General features: G+C 51.1%; 1 protein-coding gene across 1 annotated transcript in view; it reads right to left on the bottom strand.

Moving 5' to 3' along the window:
* The window catches only part of IL12RB1 (interleukin 12 receptor, beta 1), a 48,002-nt gene extending 32,931 nt beyond the window's left edge, over positions 1-15,071 (bottom strand). The window contains 15 exon segments of the mRNA XM_008576712.1: positions 985-1,140; positions 1,512-1,649; positions 2,350-2,517; positions 4,210-4,447; positions 5,257-5,339; positions 6,050-6,178; positions 6,575-6,608; positions 8,613-8,752; positions 10,831-11,000; positions 11,478-11,592; positions 12,628-12,687; positions 14,356-14,482; positions 14,484-14,581; positions 14,726-14,787; positions 15,037-15,071. Of these exon segments, the coding sequence (XP_008574934.1) occupies positions 985-1,140; positions 1,512-1,649; positions 2,350-2,517; positions 4,210-4,447; positions 5,257-5,339; positions 6,050-6,178; positions 6,575-6,608; positions 8,613-8,752; positions 10,831-11,000; positions 11,478-11,592; positions 12,628-12,687; positions 14,356-14,482; positions 14,484-14,581; positions 14,726-14,787; positions 15,037-15,071 (1,753 nt within the window).
* Positions 15,072-20,587: the final 5,516 nt, after the last annotated feature.

Here is a 20,587-nt window from a genome sequence, read left to right as displayed (position 1 = left end):
CACTGAGGGTTGCGATCCGTTGCAGGTCACGAAAAAAGACAAAAAGGAAAAAAAAAAATCCTCAAGATGAGAATACAGTTGCTGGCTGTCATCAAGAAGAAAAGTTTCCTGGAACTCTAAATATACTCTAAATAAGTCTTCTTTGAATATATTCAAGAGGAATATTCCTCAAAAGAAACTCTGGGGAAATTGGTAAATCTGGCCCAATGGTCATTGGGTGTGTAAATCCTCAGCAATTTGGCTTCTGGCAAATTGATTTTCAGCAGATGGACTGTCTTCTGCTGTTCCACCCTAAATAAGTCACCGACCCCCATTTGGCCTCAGTTTCCCCTTCTAAACAATGTGGGGTTGGCCAAGCTGATGGCAGCATATTCATGTCTTCAATGCCAGGGGACCCCCTGCATCCATGCCTTGCCCCGTGCTTGGCGCTGGGGGAGGTGAGAGTGGGGGAGGCAGGACACTAGCTCTATCTTACTGGCCTGACCCGTTGCTGCAGGAGGTGAGGGGGCGAGGCCTTATCTGCAAGGCTGTGTTATCTAGCAGGGAGGATTGGGACCCCCAGTTGTGAAATGACCAGGAGTCTCCAGCCCTGGTGAGACCTGTCACAGGTAGGGCAGGAAGTAAGACTGGCCCTGCACGTTCTCATCTCTTTGTCTCTTAAAGAACAGAAAGGGGCACCCTATTGAGCTGAAATGCAGGCTTGTTCAATCTTTGGGCAAGTGAATCCCTTCTCCAAGCCTCAGTTTCCCCATCTGTGGAATGGGGACAGTCATCCTCACTCCACGAGGACACAGCTGATGCCACCCAGCTCCATCTGGGGGTCCGGAAGGGATGATCAAGACCCTTGAGTCCAATTCTCTTATTTTAAGGGTGGGAAAACTGAGGCCCAGAGAGGGACAGCAAGGTGCCCAGGGCAGTGCAGCAAGGCGGAAGTGAAGCCAAAACCCCACCTCCCCCAGCCAGGCCTGCGCTGCCCTCACATACCTGACACCTGGTTGCTGTCCTCATCTCGATAGCGCACGACATATTCCTTCAGGACACCAGGACAGGCACTCAGCGGGGACGGCATCCAGTCCACAGACACCGAGTTCAGGCTGTGATTCTTCACCGAGACATGGTGCGGGGTCCCCGCCACTGAGGCTGCAACCAGCACCGGTGCCACAGTCAACCCCAAGAGCACTGGTTGAGCACTTCCTGCATGCTCGGCTTGGCACTGCCCGGAGAGAGGGGCAACCTTGGCCGCAGAGTCAGATGGTCCTGGATTCAAATCCCAGCTCTACCACTCACTCACTGACACTTCCTCTCTCTGGGTCTTAGTTTTCTTATCTGTAAAATGGGGCAGTGCTGCTCAGGGTATCTTTGGAGTTCACCGAGCTGACTTCCACATGCCAGACTTCTGACCAGAGCCTGACATGCAGTAGGTGCCTCTAAATGCTCATTCCCTCTTCCTGACACCCAAGGCTATGGCCGAGTCCTCGTGGGAGATACATCTGCAGGTTTGGGACACTCACCATTGCCCCCAAAGTGGTAGGTGGACAGGACCGTAGACCATGAGGTGGGCTTCTCTGGGTGTGCGGAGGCGAAGATGGTGATGCGGTAACATTCCTCCTGCCCCATTGCCCCAGATGCTCGGCTCCAGCTGTGGGTTGCTGGAAAGAGGACAAGAAGTGGCCACTAAACAGATCGTGTTCTCACCTCTGCACCTTTGTGCCAGCTGTGCATCTGCCAGGAACTCCTGGAGGGCTCCTATTCATGTTTCAAAACCCTTGCACAAATGTCCCTCCTCCAGGATCCCTTCTCTGTGCAATGCCCTGAGCCCGTCCCCAGCCCCTCCAGCCCAACCCTTCCTCCACGGGGCCAGGGTGTCTACATCAGCTCTGCCTCCTCAGCCTAGGAACTCCCCAAGGAACAGGCTGAGGCTGAGGCCGAGGCCGAGGCCTCCTGGGGCTCTGGCCAGGCACAGGGCAGGAAGTGGGAGCACTAGAGACTGCCTGCGCCACATGCCCCCCTTTCCCTCCAGAGTCCTCATTAATTTGCCACCAGTATCTTGCTATCTGCCACCTTCCCTGGTGCAAGCAGATATTTAACAAACACACTCGGATGTGAGACTCATTACCCAACAAAGTGCAACCTGCCCAGGGCTGAGCCCAGGATGCCAGCAAGAGGCTCCAGACCTGCATGGGTGAGAATCCAAGTCTCAGCCTGTCCCCACCTCTGTGTGACCTTGAGCAAATGCCCATGCCTCTCTGGGCCTTAGACACCCCATATACACAGTCCCTGTAGGTTTGAGCCAGGCAGGAGCTGTAATGGGGGACACAGGCAGAGGCCAGGTGACTAACATTACTGTACCCATTCCAGCTGGGTCCTGGTTCTTGGGTGCAGTCAAAGTGCAGCTGACGACGCTCCCATCCTGGCCCTGGGGCTGCCACTCAATGCAGTACGTCGTGCCCTGAGCCCGGGCTGGCCAACGCATGGTGGTCCCATCGGCTCCAATGCTGATATTGAGCATCCCTGTTTCTGGAAGGAGATGGGAGAGTCACAACAAGACAGTTGCCTGCAGTGCCCCCTCCCCAGGCTCCTGCAGCCCCCATCCCATCCTCTTGCATCTGGCTCTCTCCCCACGCTGGGGGCTCCTTGTGGGCTGGGCACAAGAGGAGCAGGAGCGGGTGTTTCAATGGGCTGAGTCCTCTTGCAGCCTAACCGTGGGCTCCCTGCCAGGACGTCTGCCATTAGCACTCCCTGCACTGCCACCACTCCCCGCTCCAGCCTGGTGAGCGTCTCCTGCTGCAGTAAGTGCCTGGCCACTCAGTGCTTGCCTGCCCACAGAGGGTGTGGTGCAGGACCAGGCCTCCCCGGCTGGACAGGACCCACCAGTGGTCTAATGCCAGGCTCAGAGGCACAAAGACACACCCATTCAGTCTCTGGGCACCTCTCTCCTACTCCCTACAGCAAGGGTGCCTGCAACAATATCAGAGAGGTGGGTACTGCTCCCAAGCCTGGGGACAGCAATTACTATTTATTGAGTGCCAACTGTATCTACCAGGCTAGTGCCAAACGCTTCCCAGGTGCTGCTTTGCTATGAAGTGGGACCATAATCACCCCATTTTACAGATACGAAAACTGAGGCTCACAGAGGGAGAGCCAGAGGCCCTAGGCCACCCAGCAACGCTATGGCCCAAACCACGCTGGGGCTAACCGACTGGCTGCCATGCCACCCTGGCAAGTGGCTTCATCTGTCTGAGCCTCAGTTGTCTCATCTGTAAAATGGGCTTCACTGTGACACCCTCACAGGATGGCTGGGTGCTCGGGCACAAAATTCAAGGGGGCACCAAAAGCACGGTCATCAGGATAAACAATGTTTTAATGTAATGTATTTTTAAATTAAAATAAATGCAAGAACGTATGATGAGCATTATTCACAACAGCCAGAAGGTGGAAATGTCCAATCAACGGAGGACTAAATAAACACAATGTGGTCCGTCCACACAGTGGAATATTACACAGCCATAAAAAGAAAAGAAGCACTGACACATGCTGCAACATGGATGCAACAAGAAAACATGCCCAGTGAAAGAAGCCAGACGTGAAAGGACATATGTTGTATGATTCCATTGATACAAAATATCCAGAACAGACACATCCAGAAAGAGAAAGCAGATTAGTGGTCGCCAGGGGCTGGAGGAGGGGAATGGGGAGCGACTGCTGATGGGGACGGGGTCTCCTTTTGGGGGGATGAAAATGTTCTAGAACTAGATAGAGGTGACAGTTACACAACATTGTAAATGTGATAAATGCCACTGAATTGTGCACTTTAAAATGGTTACTTTTGCTTTGTGAATTTTAGCTCAATAAAATATATACATATAAAACAAAATATCAAGATTTTAAATAAAAACAGTATCAACCCTACCCTATACTTGCATGATCCTGCCTTACTTGCCTCACCCCAATCCTGGCCCAGGTCCCAATAAAACTTTATTTGCAAAAAACAGGTGGCTGGCCCGGGCTGTCATTTGCCAGGTGGAGTTTTTTAAAAATATTGCGTGTTAACATTATGTATCTGGATTACTGAGTTTTGACACACCCCTAAATTAAACACCTCCTTAAATTCTTCTGCCTGACTTGCCTCTGCGTGGTCTAGCTGAGAATCAGAGGAAGTGCTCGGCTCCAAGGGGCCCTCCCGCAACCTTCCCCGCCAGGCGGAGGCACCTGTGTGGGCATAGGCAGGAATGTGCCACGTCTGGTTGGGGCCGGGGCCAAAGCGATTCCAGGAGATGACAGTCACATCATAGGCAGCACCCGAGAGGAAGAGAATTTTCCCCAGGCGCAGGGTCCTCTTGGCGTTGGTCTTACACAGGCAGGACAGCATGTGCAGTTGGACGCGGTAGGTCACCTTCACGTCAGGTGAGGGCCCGTGGCAGCCTTCTGGAAGCTCGAGCTGAGGTGGCTGTCATGAGTACAAGATGGCTTGTGGGCACCTGAACATGCTCATCATCTCGTGGGCAGACATCAGGACACAGCCTGTGAGGACAGACTTGCCCGAGGGCCACAGCAGAATACACGTGCCAAAAATTTAAAGAACCATGAACCTCAGTGCTGGCAAAGAAACTGGCATTCACATCTAGTGCACATTGGTTTTGGAGGGAAAACCTGATAAAACCCACTGTGATCCAGGAGGAAAAAGAAAAGTTTCCATCTTTGGAGCCAGCTACCTCAAGCCTGGAAATTTTTCCTAAGAAAAGGAATTTGAATTAGAGGAAATGGGAAGTGGAGGAATTTTGCTACAGCCTCAGAGAGACAGCACACTAGAGATCTGGCTAAGTCAACTATGGTGAAGCCAATGGGTGGAATATTTGCCCCCGGCAGAGACTTTCCCTCTGTGCCTCAGTTTCCTTCTCTGTAAAAAGGGACTAAGTAGGCTGTACTTTATGGGATCTTTGGGGGATTTAAAATAATAATCTCCCATCTGGGCGAGCATAGTCACTGTCACCTTTTTCCTGGCCTCCTGGTGTCTGCCCAATCCCCCCACAATCTGTTCTGCACACAGGAGCCAGAGGGAGCCTATGAACACCTGAGTCCAGCCATATCCCCCCCCTGCTCACACACACTCCATGGCTCCCTAGTACCTTTGCAGTTAAACCCACAATCTGCTCAGTCTCTGCCACCTCCACATCTCACCTTGCTCATCCTCCTCCAGCCTTTTGTCACCTGCTCCCCATCTCAGGCCACCCCACAGTCCTGCGATGACCCCATTACCTGCCCATGCAGGGTCAGCCTCCTTCTCCCATCCTGGCCCAGCGGCTCCACCAAGAACTTCACCTCGGGCTGTTGGAGGGTTTCTGCACCGAGAACAAAACCAACCGGATGAATTGGAAGGAGAGAAAGACTCAGAGATGTCTGCTTGGTAAATTATGTTTCTTTTTTTTTTTTTTTTCTTTGTAAGTTATGGGTTTGCCACATTCACAAAGTGAAATTTGCTTGCTGCCCTGAATGCAGATAACAGAGAGAAACAGGAAGGGGAATCGGCCCCGCTCATACCCCATCCCCATGGAATAGTCAGAGGTGATTTCGTGCTGCCCAGGTTTTTCTTTAAACACAAACATATTTTTGGCACAGTTTGAAACCCCATTACTCATTTCCCAATAGTCCAGGGTTAGGGGCAGCAGCCCGTTTAACCACTCCAGGTGGGTGGCATTGTCCTCAAGACACTGACATTGACCCCGAGCCCCACCCTAATGGTCCCCACTTCATAAAGCCCAAAAGAGGGTGCAGGGAAGCCCAGGTGCCATATTATGAACGTTTTGAGTGCTTATTTCTCCCGCTACCTTATTTCTAACACCCATCGCCTTATGTCTAACATCGCCACCTTGTTTCTAATACTTGCTGCCTTCTTTCTTTTTTTTCTTTTTTCCCCAGCAACTAGCTGATACAGGATCCAAACCTACAAGCTTGGTGTTATCAGGCTGCGCTCTAACCAGACGAGCTAACCGGCCAGCTCTGCCTTATTTCTAATGCCTGCCCCTGCTCTTGTGGCCCAGGGTGCTCTCACCAGGGGGGACGCACACAGGGCTGCTCCAGCTGCTCCAGGGACCTCCCGGGGTCCCTGGCCTGAGCTGCTGCCGCCGTCGTAGCTGGAATTCCTGGGCCACATTCATCTCCACGGGGCAGAGGCAGGATTCTGGAGAGAAGCAGGTCAAACATCAGGTCATGGGGGTTGCCCAGAGCTTGGCACTGGTCACTTAGTTATTAAGCATTTATTAAGTTCCTACTGTGTACAGAGCCAGGTGATGGCTCCTGTCCTCTTGGGGTCTCCAGGATCACCCACTTCTATCCCTGTCCTGGGTTCTAGTCCCCACCATGCCACCCTTGCATTGTGACCTTGACCAGTGGCTTACCCCCCAAGCCTTGGATTGTTTCCTCACCTGCAAAATGGAAATAATCCAATACCAAAGTACAGGGTGGGGCAACAGGCACACAAATAATTTAGCATTGGGCCCAGCATACAGTAGGTGCTCAATTAATGCTAACTTGCTGAAGCTGTTGTGGGGGTTGCTGTTACTATCATTATTCTCACCTAAGTCAGTATCATCCTGAGGTCTGCAGACGCCCTAGAAGGAGACCACATATCAATTGTTTTCACACTTTGGTGCTGAAAGATATTCACTGTTTTGAAATTTTTTTTTAAATTATTTTACTGAGTGCAGTGTGAAACCCTGGATTGGATCCAGGAACAGAAAAAGGGCATTCATGGGAAAATGGGTGACATTCAAATCATGTATGGAGTTTATGTAAGATATTAACATTAGTGAAAGGTGGATAGAGTGTACAGGAGCTCTCTGTCTTTCTTTGTAACTTTCCTGAAAATCTGAGATTAATCCAAAATAAAAAGCTTACTTTAAAAAATTATTTTAGGAAGCAAAATAGTGACTTCAAAACCTGTCTGTCTGGGGTGTTGGAGCCCGTCTGCTCCTCACTCCCTGGATGACCCTGAACATGCTCCTGAATGACCTGAGCCTCAGTTTCCCTGTCTGCAAAGAAGGCTGTTGAGGGCATGTGGTGGAGTGTTCTTAGGGGGCTGCAAATAAAACATAAAGAGATGCCCCTTCTCATCAGGGGTCCCATGTCACCTGCCCTTGGCTGATCTCATGCCCATTTACCTGATGGGATAATTGAGGCTCCGGGAGGGGCACAATACTTGGACAGAGGACGGGGCTGAAGCTGAGGCAGCTCCTTGCCTTCAGGATGTTCCCAGTTTGAGGGAGGAGGAGACCGGCCACAATTCAGAGGCTGGGGCCTCTGTATCCCCCAAACTGGGGACTCCTTGGTCATCAGATTAGGGCTGAGGTTATTTGCAAACTCAGATTTTCTCTGCCTGGAGGTAACAGAGAGTAGCTGCAGAATGAATGAATAAAAGAATGGATGAATAGAAGAATGCAGGAAGAAGAATCCTTCCTGGAAGAAGTGGCCCTTCAGCTAGACCCTGAAGGCTGGGCTCGATTTGGAGAGGAGAACATGCAGGTGGAGGAAACTGCGTGTGCAAAAGAGGCTGGAAATTCAGGGCATGGGCAGAGAATGGCAGCCATTCGGGAACAGGATCAGAGGAAGCATGAGGCAGTGGAAGGGAGCTAATGGTGAGGATGCCCTCCTGAGGGTAATGGGGAGCCATGGAGGGTGTGTGAGCAGAGGAGGTCACAATCAGACCTGAGTGTCAGAAGGACCTCAGGGGCTAGACCCTGAGCAAGAGTGGGCAGGTGGGAGGTGTGACATGTAGACGTGGTGAGACTGACTTGGGGGTGGTGAGGATTCCCTGAGAGAGGCTGTATTTCCCCCTGACCTGGGAAACAAACTCACCAACTTCCATGGGCTGCTGGGTGTCCGGTGCCGGAACTGTACCTCAGCACCGTGCTGGTGGTCTGGGGTCTCCCACTCCATCCGCAGCTGCCCCGCTGACCTGGACACTTTGATGTCTCCCAGGGGAGGATTATATTTAACTGGAAGCAGATAAAGGAGGAGCAGCCTGCGTGGATATGACTGGATGGGTCCTGAAAATTCCAGAAAATCATGTCCCTCCCAGCCCCCAAACATGAATCAGGGACACCCTTGCAGGTCACAGCTAAGCCTGGTATTCTATGATTCAATGAGTCAACACTTATTCACAGGATCCTGTTAGTGAAGATATCTTTAAAATATTAATACCCATTGCTGGCAAGGCTGTGGTGAGACAGGCACTTTTGCAAATTACTGGCAAGTGGGCTCGATTTGGAGAGGAGAACATGCAGGTGGAGGAAACTGCGTGTGCAAAAGAGGCTGGAAATTCAGGGCATGGGCAGAGAATGGCAGCCATTCGGGAACAGGATCAGAGGAAGCATGAGGCAGTGGAAGGGAGCTAATGGTGAGGATGCCCTCCTGAGGGTAATGGGGAGCCATGGAGGGTGTGTGAGCAGAGGAGGTCACAATCAGACCTGAGTGTCAGAAGGACCTCAGGGGCTAGACCCTGAGCAAGAGTGGGCAGGTGGGAGGTGTGACATGTAGACGTGGTGAGACTGACTTGGGGGTGGTGAGGATTCCCTGAGAGAGGCTGTATTTCCCCCTGACCTGGGAAACAAACTCACCAACTTCCATGGGCTGCTGGGTGTCCGGTGCCGGAACTGTACCTCAGCACCGTGCTGGTGGTCTGGGGTCTCCCACTCCATCCGCAGCTGCCCCGCTGACCTGGACACTTTGATGTCTCCCAGGGGAGGATTATATTTAACTGGAAGCAGATAAAGGAGGAGCAGCCTGCGTGGATATGACTGGATGGGTCCTGAAAATTCCAGAAAATCATGTCCCTCCCAGCCCCCAAACATGAATCAGGGACACCCTTGCAGGTCACAGCTAAGCCTGGTATTCTATGATTCAATGAGTCAACACTTATTCACAGGATCCTGTTAGTGAAGATATCTTTAAAATATTAATACCCATTGCTGGCAAGGCTGTGGTGAGACAGGCACTTTTGCAAATTACTGGCAAGAGGATAATTGATTCTATTTTTCTGAAAGACTCAGGAAAATCGTACTAATTTTTTTTTTTTTGATGGATGGCCAGTAGCAGAATCTGAACCCTTGACCTTGGTGTTAAAATACCCTCACTGTAACCAACTGAGCTAAGCAGCCAGCCCTGGTCACCCAACAACATGATATTATTAATTATGGTTCTCTTACTGTATGATAGAACTCTAGACTTAATTATCTGATATAACCGCAAATTTGACCTGCATCTCCCCATTTCCTCCCCCTCCTACCCATAACCACCGTTCTACTCTCTATTTCTACATATTCAACTTTTTTGTTTTAGATTCCACATATAAGCAAGATCATGCAGTATTTTTGTTTCTGTGTCTGGCCAATTTCATTTAGCATAATGTCTTCCGAGTTTATTCCTATTGTCACAAATGGCTGGATTTCCTCTTTTGTAAGGCTGAATAATATTCCATTGTGTGTATACACATATAGTATTTTCTTTATCCATTCATCACTTAGGTTGTTTCCATATCATAGCTATTGTGAATAATGATACTATGCCTGATTCTACCTCAGGGCCTTTGCATGTGCTGTACTCTCTGCCTGGAACACACCTCTCCACCTTTATTCCTGCTGGATACATTCACAATATAATTTTATTTATTTATTTTTTTTTTTTGTTTGTTTGTTTGTTTTGGTGGCTGTCAGGTACAGGGATCAAGCCCTGGACCTTGGTGTTATCAGCACCATGCTCTAACCTTCTGAGCTAACTAACCGACCAGGCCTCCTGCTGGATATGTTTTATATCTTTCAGAGCTCAGCTCAAGCTGGAGACCTCCCTGACCTTGCACCACATGTAATGATCATGCCTTGTCCATATCCCCACTTGAATTTGGTCTCTACAAAGTGGGGCCAGGACCAGGATTAGTATTGGATGGTTGAGGCAAGGTATATATATATATATATATATAGAGAGAGAGAGAGAGAGAGAGAGAGAGAGAGAGAGAGAGCATTGATTTTTTATTTTTTTATTTTTATTTTTTGGCAGCTGGTCAGTGCGGGGATCCGAACCCGTGACCTTGGTGTTATAAGGTGATTTTTTATTTTTTTTTTTGTCCTTTTGAGACTGGCCGCACTGTGCTCAACCAGTGAGCGCACTGGCCATCCCTATATAGGATCCGAACCCGCGGCGGGAGCGCTGCTGCACTCCCAGCACTGCACTCTCACGAGTGCGCCACGGGTTCGGCCCTAAGGTGATTTTTTAAAATATTGTTTATATTGATTGCTGAGTTTTGGGACACCCCCTTAAATTTCATTCCTAAGGCCAGAGCCTCACCTAACTGACCCTAGTCCCAGGCCTGCCACCTGATCAGCCTTGCCCTCATCCCCTGTGACTGAGAGTGGCACACAGTAGTAGCTCAACAACTATATGACAGACACATGGTGCTGAGTCATGAAAGCAGGTATTAAAGACACAGCAGGGTCCCGGCAGCCTTGTGGATATCAGGAAGAAACTGGAAGTAACCTAAGTGCCCATCAATAGGGGATTAGTAAGGGGACCATGAAAGACTGCCATGTCACACAGCAATATTTGATGTGACAACATCTGACACTGTCAAGCTCCTTGCCAGGGACCCAGAATACCCCCAGGTCTAAGCTTGGGGACTGGAGGCTTTTCTGTATGACAAAGGGACAGGAAGGAGAAGAGGGTTCTGACCCAAGCTGTAGAGCTGCAGGGTGACCTCAGGTGACTTCTCCGTCCAGGTCTAAGCTTGGGGACTGGAGGCTTTTCTGTATGACAAAGGGACAGGAAGGAGAAGAGGATTCTGACCCAAGCTGTAGAGCTGCAGGGTGACCTCAGGTGACTTCTCCGTACGGTTTGCAGCCCAGGATTCCACCCAGAGTGTGACAGTGCGGAGCACAGACACGCCATCCTGGTCAGAGAACTGCAGCCTGGTGGCCGAGCCTGCAGTGAGGTAGCAGCAGCGTCCAGAGCTAAGGCTACAGGAGAAAGGGTGTTGGTGCTGAGACTGGGGTATTAATGGACCCCAGAGTCTCAGCAACCACAACAGACATTGTGCATCACAGTCTAGTATTCTTTTCTGCCCCTTTTGCCCCCCATCCCCTAGCCCAGGTGCTCCTTAGGGATCAGCCTGGGACTGAGGGTGTTTGAGGGGCCCCAGAATCTCCCAATACGGGCTGCCACACAGCGAAGGAAGAAAGGGATGGATGGATAAATGAGCAAGGCAGCGAGGATAAGGAAGGACTAGAGCGACCCTCATAACCACTCACCTTGGACTGCCCCTTCATGCTGGCCCACCACAACCCCCCAGTCCTCCCTTCTTAGATAAGAAACTACTGAGGCCAGGAAGGCATAATGACCTGGCCAAGGTCACATGGCTGAGCGTGGGAACAGGAGGGGCAGGAACAAGAGTGGGATGGTAGGTGAAGATTTGGGGACCGTGGCAGGATCCTCACCAGCACCTCAGGATGTGGCTGACCCCAGCCATGGGGCCCTCGTACCGCCAGGAGCACTCGTAACTGGCACTGGATATCCGATAGCAGCTCAGGTCCCTGGGGCCCGAGACTGAGCCTGGAAGAGACCCCCTAGGTTTGAGAACAAACCAGAGTGTGGAGGGGTCTCTGCACCGACATGTCACCCCAGGACAAATCTTAGTGACACTTATGTCTTCCAGTGTCATCTCAGCCTAAACCCACTGTGGCTCCCAGCACCGTCTTTGTGTCCTCCCCACCTGCCTTCTCCCAGCTAAAGCAGCCTCCTTACCAGTCCTCAAACATGCCGGGCTCACTCCCACCTCAGGGCCTTTGCACGTGCTGTGCCCTCTGCCTGGAATGCCCTTCCCCCAGATCTTGACATTCCAGTCTCTCCTTCAGTGTCACCTCCTCGACCACCAGCCAACTCAAAGCATCCCCCTCCATCTCCATCCCTCACCCTCTTCTGTTTTCATAGCACGTTATTGTGTGCAGTTTACATGTGTGTCCTTTTTTCTTTTTTCTTTTTTGGCTGCTGGCTGGTAGCGGGATCCAAACCCGTGACCCTGGTGTTATAAGGCTGTGCTCTGACCAACTGAGTAACCGGCCAGCCCAGTTTATGCATTTGTTTCGCTGTGATCCATCTCCCCCACGAGGCTGTGTCCCTGGGAGGACAGTGGGCTCACAGCTGACTCTCTATGTCTAGAAACATGTCTGCACATAGTAGGTGCTCAGCAAATATTTGGTAAATGAAAGAATGGATAACGGGCCTGCTCAGTGCCAGACCTTTGGGCTACATTATGAGTATAAACCTTCCAGCAATGCCTGCCTTAGGGGTGACTTCAAAGTGCTTAACAGGACCCTTGTTCCACACTCCAACCAATCTGAATAGACACAGACACCAGCCCTGTGACTCTGCCAGGGAAGCAATGTGGGTCAGGGAGGTGGGTGACTTCTCCACGACACCCTGAACCCAATGAGAGTGGGCTGGCAGGTCGTGGGGTGGGGTTCCCAAGACCACAGATGGGGCTGGGTCTCTGGCTGGGCAGAGGGAGGCTGATGGAGGGGCTGCTGTTAGTGGGATCAGGTTGAGCCCAGCATGACCCTCTGCCTACAAAGAGGAACTGCCCCAAACCTGAGTCAGCATCCGGATATGGAGGGTCCTGAAAACAGCACCCACTGGTTCTGCAGGCAGCTGCAAAAGCAACATAGAGATAATGACATCCCTGATCTTACACAGTGTGGGGAGAAGGGCTCAGCCCATCCACCTACGTATCCATGCACCCATCCATCCATATATCTGTCCATCCATCCATCTATATATCTGTCCATCCATCCATCCATCTACCCACCAATCTATCCAGCCAGCCACCCTTCACTCATCCATCTATGTGTCCATCCAGGCACCACCCATTATTAGCCATTGGAGTCTGGGTAGAAATCTCGCAGTGGAGATTGACAAACATAGTTGGGGGTCCCTATGAGGAGGTCTCCCCAGCAGGAAAGAGCAGTAAGACTTGATGGCCTAGACGGAAAGAGAAGTGGGGCGTGCATGGGGTGCCACTAGCACCTAAAGCTGGTATGGAGAGAGCAAGCAGAGACCAGATGAAAGGGAGAGGCCTGCTGAGCCGGCCCACGTGAGTGCACTTGGCCCACCAGCCGTGAGGGCTATGGACAGTTCCCCAGGAGGCAGCGACCTCCCTCAGCCACTGGGTCCCTTCAGCAGTGCCAGTGTCTGCCAGGCATGGAACTGGGCGAGAGAGGAAAGGGGCTGCTATGGGTGGGATCGGGCAGGGCTCAGCACCCCCCCCCAACACATCACAAGAAAGAACTGCTCTGAGCCCTGTGGACAGATGAGAATCTTTGGGGGAGCAGGCAGTATGCCAGGAAACCCCCGCGTGGTCCAGCCTCAAGGGAAGAATGAAGCCCGGGCTCCCCATCCTTCCTTTTATCTCTGAGATAACACAGACCCACTCCCTGCAACCTGAAGCCCATCCCGCTTCTCTGTCCCTGGGCTGGCCACTCACTGCCACCGCCACTAAGCTGTCCTTTGGGTTCCTCCTCCAAAGGAATACAGGGTCCCCGTCCCCCTCTCTGCTACTGGTTTCCAGCCATGCCTGGCCCTCAAAGGTCCTGGAAGCTTGCAGAGTGTCCAGCCCTGCCCTGAGCACTTCGCATGCATCCAGTGCATCAAGCCATTTAAAGAGTCAGCACCCCACTGATTCTGTTTATAGAGAAGGAAACAGAAGCACAGAGAGGCAAAGAAGTTGCCTGAGGTCACACAGCATCAACAGCAGGGCTGGGGTTATAGTCCAGTTAACCTATAACCTAGTTAACCGCAGCGGGTCAGGTCCCTTCCCACCTGATTCCACAGGATGGAGAGAGAATTTGTGTATACATACACACATATATACACCATATTCTGTATGTATGTCTATTGTATACTACATACATAATACACAATATTATGCATGTCTATTGTATACAGACTTGCTCTTTATCCCTTCCTTAGCTGTTTTCTCATTGAACTCTGGGGGTGGGAAAGATTCAGTCCATTCCACAAAAGAGAAAATTAAGAGAAAATTGGGAGGAGAGATGCCCAAGTCTGACCCTAGAAGCCATAATCACTGACCTCCCATTTGACAGAGGGAAGGACAGGCACAGAGAGAGGGGAAAATTAAGAGAAAATTGGGAGGAGAGATGCCCAAGTCTGACCCTAGAAGCCATAATCACTGGCCTCCCATTTGACAGAGGGAAGGACAGGCACAGAGAGAGGGAACTCACCCTAGAACCCAGGTCCACAGCCCTCCACACCGCCCCACCCCCAGCAAAAGAAGCCGTGGCACCAGGGTAGGGGACTCACCACCCTGCCTGGACATCAGGAGGAGGAGGAGGGGGGCCAGCCTGGCCACTGGCCACCCCATCAGATCCACGCATATGCCTGCAGCCCTAGGGGAGCCCTTGCGCCACTGCCAGCGGGCCCCAGCCACCTCCGTCCCCGCCCCGGAACACGTTGAAGCTGAGCAAGAAAAAAGACCAAAAAAAAAAAAAAAAGCAAAATGTCACAGCCCTTCCTAGGGCTAATGAAACTGAAAGAGAAACCCAGCAAGTCAGCTCAGTGGTGGTGGCCTCACCTGGGCAGCAAACCTACCCTCGGGGCAAGTCAGACCCCGGGCCCTGCATCTAAGGGTCTGCCCTGCTGGGCCCCAGACCAGAGCACTACACTCGGGTGCCATCCCCATGGGCCACCTGCAGCTCCATGACCTTGGCCAGGTCTCTGGTCCCCTCTAGCCAGCTTTTGAGACACAGGAGCTCAGTGGAAACCCAGTGCCCTTAGATGTCTTGAAATCATTCTTCCAACAAATCACTATGAAGCACTCGTAGTACATGGAGTCCCCCCAAATGCCCACCTCCCTGTTTCCCAAACTACAGCCTTGGGCACCCTGGGTCCCAGTTCCTGAAAGATCTCCTTGTTTCCTTAAGACACAACTTAGTCTATTCTCCATGTTTCGTTTTTCAGTTTCTGGGTATCTGGGTTTCTGACCCTCTCTCCCCGCTGTCAGCAAAGTCCCACAACATCTACGGAGAATCTCTGACACATGCTATAACGTGGATGAACCTAAAACATCTGGCTGAATGAGAGAAGCCAGACACGAAAGGCCACACAGTGTGTGATTCCATTTATGTGAAATGTCCAAAATAGGCAAAATTCATAGAGACAGAAAGCAGATTAGTGGTTGCCAGAGGCTGGCGGAAGGGGGTGGGGAGTGACTGCTGATGTATGTGGAGTTTCCTTTTGGGGTGATGAGAATGTTCTAGAACCAGCTAGAGGTGGTGGTTGTACAACACTGTGAATGTGCTAAATGCCACTGAATTGTTCACTTTAAGATTTTAGGTTATGTGAGTGGCTGGCTGGTCAGCTCAGTTGGTGAGAGCATGGTGCTGATAACACCAAGGTCCAGGGTTCGAATCCTGTACCAGCCACCCACCGAAAAAAAAGATTTTAGGTTATGTGACTTTCACCTAAACAAAAAATGCTCACATAGTCCAGGGGCACTGAGGAGGGAGGGGGTCAGGGGGTCTCTCCTAGGGGAGGGCATGTGGGAAAACTGAGGCACAGGCAGGCAGGGTCAGCCCACGTGGCTCAGCCTTTGGGAGGAGGCCCCTCCTCCAAGGAGTCTGGTCCTGAGGGCAGCTGGGCCGGCCAGGGTCAGGCGCCCAGCAGGCTGTGAGGTCAGTGCCTTGAAGACAAAGAGGCAGTGTTCTGGGCCTGGCACAGAGGGGACGGGGACCCCATGACCCCACACAGAACAGCCTTCTCTGGCCACAGGGCCCAGGCGAGGGCAAGGGGGCAGGGTGGGCAGCAGGACTGATGTGCATGGCCCGGGGAGGGGGCAGAGAAACAGAGAGAGACAGAGATATGAGATACAGGGATAGAGAGAAACATAAAGATGGAAGAGATAGTTGGAAATAAGGGCAAACTCATAGCCCTCCTTGACCATCCTGACACCGTCCCCCCATTCCAGAAGACATCATCACCTGCCCCATTTCACAGATGGGGAGATGGAGCCCACAGGTGCCCAGACCACCTGAGGCCCAGCTGGAGGTGACAAGGCGGGTTCCAGCCACCCCCGGTGGGGCTGGGTTTCACCCCTCTGGCAGTGAGGCCTGTGTCCCATGGCTCCTCCACCTCCACCAAAGTTGGTCCTCGCAGGCCTCAGCTTCCCCACCTGCACAATGGGCTGTCACAAGGATGAAGGATGGAGGGCTTGGCTCGCAATGCTGCCCACCAGCCTGCAGGTATGATCAGTCACTGTGTTTGGTGCCCTCCAGTGGCCTCTGCCCTCATCTCATCTCTTTCTAAGCCCCCAAAGTCAGATGAACCAATGGGAAAACATCCAGGGAGCGAGAAACAGGGGGAAACACAAAGCTGGTCACAGACGTCCCCAGCCCCTTAAGGTAAGGGCCCGGCTGGGTGCAGGGAGGGATGGAGGCCGGGGTGCTCCAAGGTGGAGCAGGGAGGGCTGCATGGAGGAGGGGGCACTCGAGCTGGCATTTAGAGAATTAAAGGGCATGCCCGGCAGAGGCCACAGTGGTGGCAAAAGTCCAGTGGATATGCTTTGAGAAACACCACGATGGGGCCGGCCCGGTGGCGCACTGCTACAGTGCGCCGCTTGGGAGCGCAGTGGCGCTCCCGCCGAGGGTTCGGATCCCACATACAGACCGGTTCCCGCTCACTGGCTGAGCGAGGGGTGGGCGCAGCACCGAGGGTTGCGATCCCGTTGCCGGTCCCAGTCCAGTACGGGTGCGACACTGAGGGTTGCGGTCCATTGCTGGACACGAAAAAAAGACAAAAAGGAAAAAAAAAAAAAAGAAACACCACGATGAACATGGTGGGTCTGGGGCTCAATCGGAAGAAATAAACCTGGTAAAGTGGGCAAGAGCCTTGAGCACCAGGCTGAAGGACTTGACTTTCTCCAAGGGCATTGGGGAGCCATGGCAGGTGTGTAAGCGAGGTGGGGGGACTTCTCAGGAACACGTGAAGTAGCATTTCTACCCTTATTTAGGTCACAGCCTGATGTTCACCCTGAGGTTCACCACATCCCACCTCCCTTCCTCCCCCCTCCCTTGGCCTGCCTGCTGCCTACTCCAGGAGGCCCATGTGCCCCTTATTGGCCCCTTTCAGCCGCCCCAGAAGCTCAGTTAAGATAAGCTCCCAGGACTGCCCCACTTTCACATGCCCCACAGGCTGGTGGGGGGAGCAGGAAGGATGTGGTCCCAGGGGCCCTGAAGTCATGACAAGAGGAACCACAGAACTTCCCCACCCACTCAGCTTCTGCCTTAAAAAAGACAAAAAGGAAAAAAAAAAAAAAGAAACACCACGATGAACATGGTGGGTCTGGGGCTCAATCGGAAGAAATAAACCTGGTAAAGTGGGCAAGAGCCTTGAGCACCAGGCTGAAGGACTTGACTTTCTCCAAGGGCATTGGGGAGCCATGGCAGGTGTGTAAGCGAGGTGGGGGGACTTCTCAGGAACACATGAAGTAGCATTTCTACCCTTATTTAGGTCACAGCCTGATGTTCACCCTGAGGTTCACCACATCCCACCTCCCTTCCTCCCCCCTCCCTCGGCCTGCCTGCTGCCTACTCCAGGAGGCCCATGTGCCCCTTATTGGCCCCTTTCAGCCGCCCTAGAAGCTCAGTTAAGATAAGCTCCCAGGACTGCCCCACTTTCACATGCCCCACAGGCTGGTNAGAAGCTCAGTTAAGATAAGCTCCCAGGACTGCCCCACTTTCACATGCCCCACAGGCTGGTGGGGGGAGCAGGAAGGATGTGGTCCCAGGGGCCCTGAAGTCATGACAAGAGGAACCACAGAACTTCCCCACCCACTCAGCTTCTGCCTTCTTTTCAGGGATCGTGACCTGCAGCTGGAGGAAAGCTGGTCTTCCCTCCATGTGGCCAAGAGACCCTCATGTCCCCAAGGGGCATCTAAAGAGGGTGTTGGAGGACGAGTAGGAGTTTGCAAAAAGAAAATCTGTTTATTTAACAAACACACTTATAGTCACCATTCGTCAATAAGAACAGTTTTTGTCATTCAACCAGGACTTTCTAGTACCTCCAGAGGATCATTTGAAGGTGTTTTAAAGAATACACAGAAGGTTACCAAGAAAAAAGTCCATTCAACAACTACACATCCTGATGGCCCTCACTTGAGGAGTGTGAGGAGTGTTGAGGCGTGTTCAGGAGTGCTGATGGCTATGTAGAAGTCTACAAGAAAAAATGTATTTGTTTATTCAATAAATGCTCCCTGGTGCTTCTTGAAGAGAATTTGAAGTGAATTTTGAAGGATGCATAGGTGTTCATTATGGAAAATTGCATTCATGCATCCATTCATTCATTGTCAATTAATAAATACTCCCTGTTGCACATTGTGGGGTCACTTGGGGATAGAGTTCTGTGCAGGAGTTCTCCAGATGGAGCAGGGGCATTTGAGACCTCTCTGGTGGCTCTCCCACTTGCCCAGCCCAACCACCACTGGTTCAGGGAAACTCTCTTTCCCCAGTATTCCAGCCAAAATCCCAGGGGAGACTCTGATTGGCTGAGCTTGAGTCATGTGTCCACCTTGAACCAATCACAGTGGCTGAGGTGTATGAATGACCCTGGGTCACATGTCCACTCCAGCCTGGACTGAGGGAGAGCTGAACTAGCCAGAGTCAGAAGAGTTGGCCATTACAGGACCTGAGTTTCCCATCACTTGGGGTAAGCAAACAGCAACCTGAAGTTCACTTATTGTGGGGTTGTCAGATAAAACACAGGATGCCCAGCTAAATTAGGACTTCAGATAAACACCACGTAATTGTTTAGCCTAACCATGTCCCAAGTATTGTAGGGGACATATTTATACTGAAAAAATATTTATGGTTCATTGAAATTCATATTTAACAGGGTGGCTGCTTTGGAAAACAGTCTGGAAGTTTTTTACAAATTTAAAACATAAATTACCATATGACCCAGAAAGTCAACTCCTAGGTATATACCCACAAGAACTGAAAACACATGTACACAAAACCTTGTACACCAATGTTCATAGCAGCTCTATAAAGAATAGCTAAAAAAATGGAAAAAGCCAAATCAATGGATGAGTGGATAAACAAATTTGGTACATCCATACAATGGAGTATTATTTAACCATTACAAAAATGACTTACTGATAGTTGCTACAATGGGGATGAATCTTGAAAACATTACCCTGTGTGAAAGAAGCCAGACACAAAAGGCCACGTGTTATATGATTCCATTTACATGAAATGTCCAGAATAGGCTGATCCAAGCAACAGAAAGCAAATTAATGGTTTCCAGGGTCTGGGATGAAGGGAGACGGAGAGTGACTGCTGATGGGTACAGGGTTTCTGAAAATGTTCTGGAATTAGTGGTGGTGCTTACACAACTCTGTGACTATGCTTTAAAGAAAAAACACTGGACTGTACACTTTAAAAGGGTGAATGTTATGGTATGTGCATTATATGTCAATTTTTTAAATTGCATAAGAAAAATAAGTTTTCCCTCCGCTTCCTGTATTTTTACTTGCTCCATCGAGCCACCATAACTGCGTGAGATTCTACAGCATCTTGTAGACAACTGGGCCCAGTGACCTGTCCTGGGGTCCCCTCCAGCCTGAAAAAATACTCTCATGCCCAGGTTGAACAGCAGGACAGCCAAGGGCATCTGCAACTGCAGAGACAGTGGGAGTTCCAGGGAAAGAACTATCTTGGGACTTTGGGCTGCTTCCAGCCTCGGTTTCCCCTTCTGCAAAGTGGGGCCAATCACCTTCAAATACCTGTGAGAGGTGGTGCCCAGACAACATTCAGTAAAGGTAGCTGTCCTCAAAACAAAAACTGACAATGACATGGCCACCTGTTTTTGTAAATAAACATTTATTGGCACCAGGGCCAGGATTAGGGTGAGGGGAGTAAGGAAGCGCAGTGCAAGAACAAGGTCTGATCCCGGCTTTTAAATTTTGATGTTTTAGGGCTGGCGGTTAGCTCACTCAGTAGAGCATGGTGCCGATAACACCAAGGTCAAAGGTTTGGATCCCCTTACTGGCCAGCCACCAAAAACAAAGCAAAAATAAATTTTGACATTTTATTTATCATGAATGTTTTCATTTATTTTTATTTATTTGTTTTATTTTATTTTATTTATTTTGGCCGCTGGCCGATACAGGGATTGACCTTAACGATGCTCTAACCGGCTGAGCTAACCAACCAGCCCAAATTTTTGATTTTTAAAAATATTACATTAAAATGCTATTTCTTTTGATTGCTGAGTCTTGAAAACCCCCTTAAATTTTGCGCAGAGGCGAGCACCTCACTCGCCTCATCCAGTCCTGCTGTGTGCGACGGGCACGTTGATTAACCTCTCTGAGCCTCAGTTTCCTCATCTGCAAAATGGGAATGAGTAATGCTCCCTTAGTTCTAGGAAGATTCCTTGCAAAATGTTTACTTCTGTGCTTGGGGAACCAGAATGGACCCGAAGGGACTGGGCCCGGGCGGGGCGGGGCCGGGGGCGGGCCTGGCGGCCGGACCAGCGGGCC

The sequence above is a fragment of the Galeopterus variegatus genome, unplaced genomic scaffold (genome assembly GCF_000696425.1).
Source record: "Galeopterus variegatus unplaced genomic scaffold, G_variegatus-3.0.2 Scaffold1390, whole genome shotgun sequence".
Taxonomy (NCBI): Eukaryota; Metazoa; Chordata; class Mammalia; order Dermoptera; family Cynocephalidae; genus Galeopterus; species Galeopterus variegatus.
This window is presented reverse-complemented; position numbering and strand designations above follow the sequence as displayed.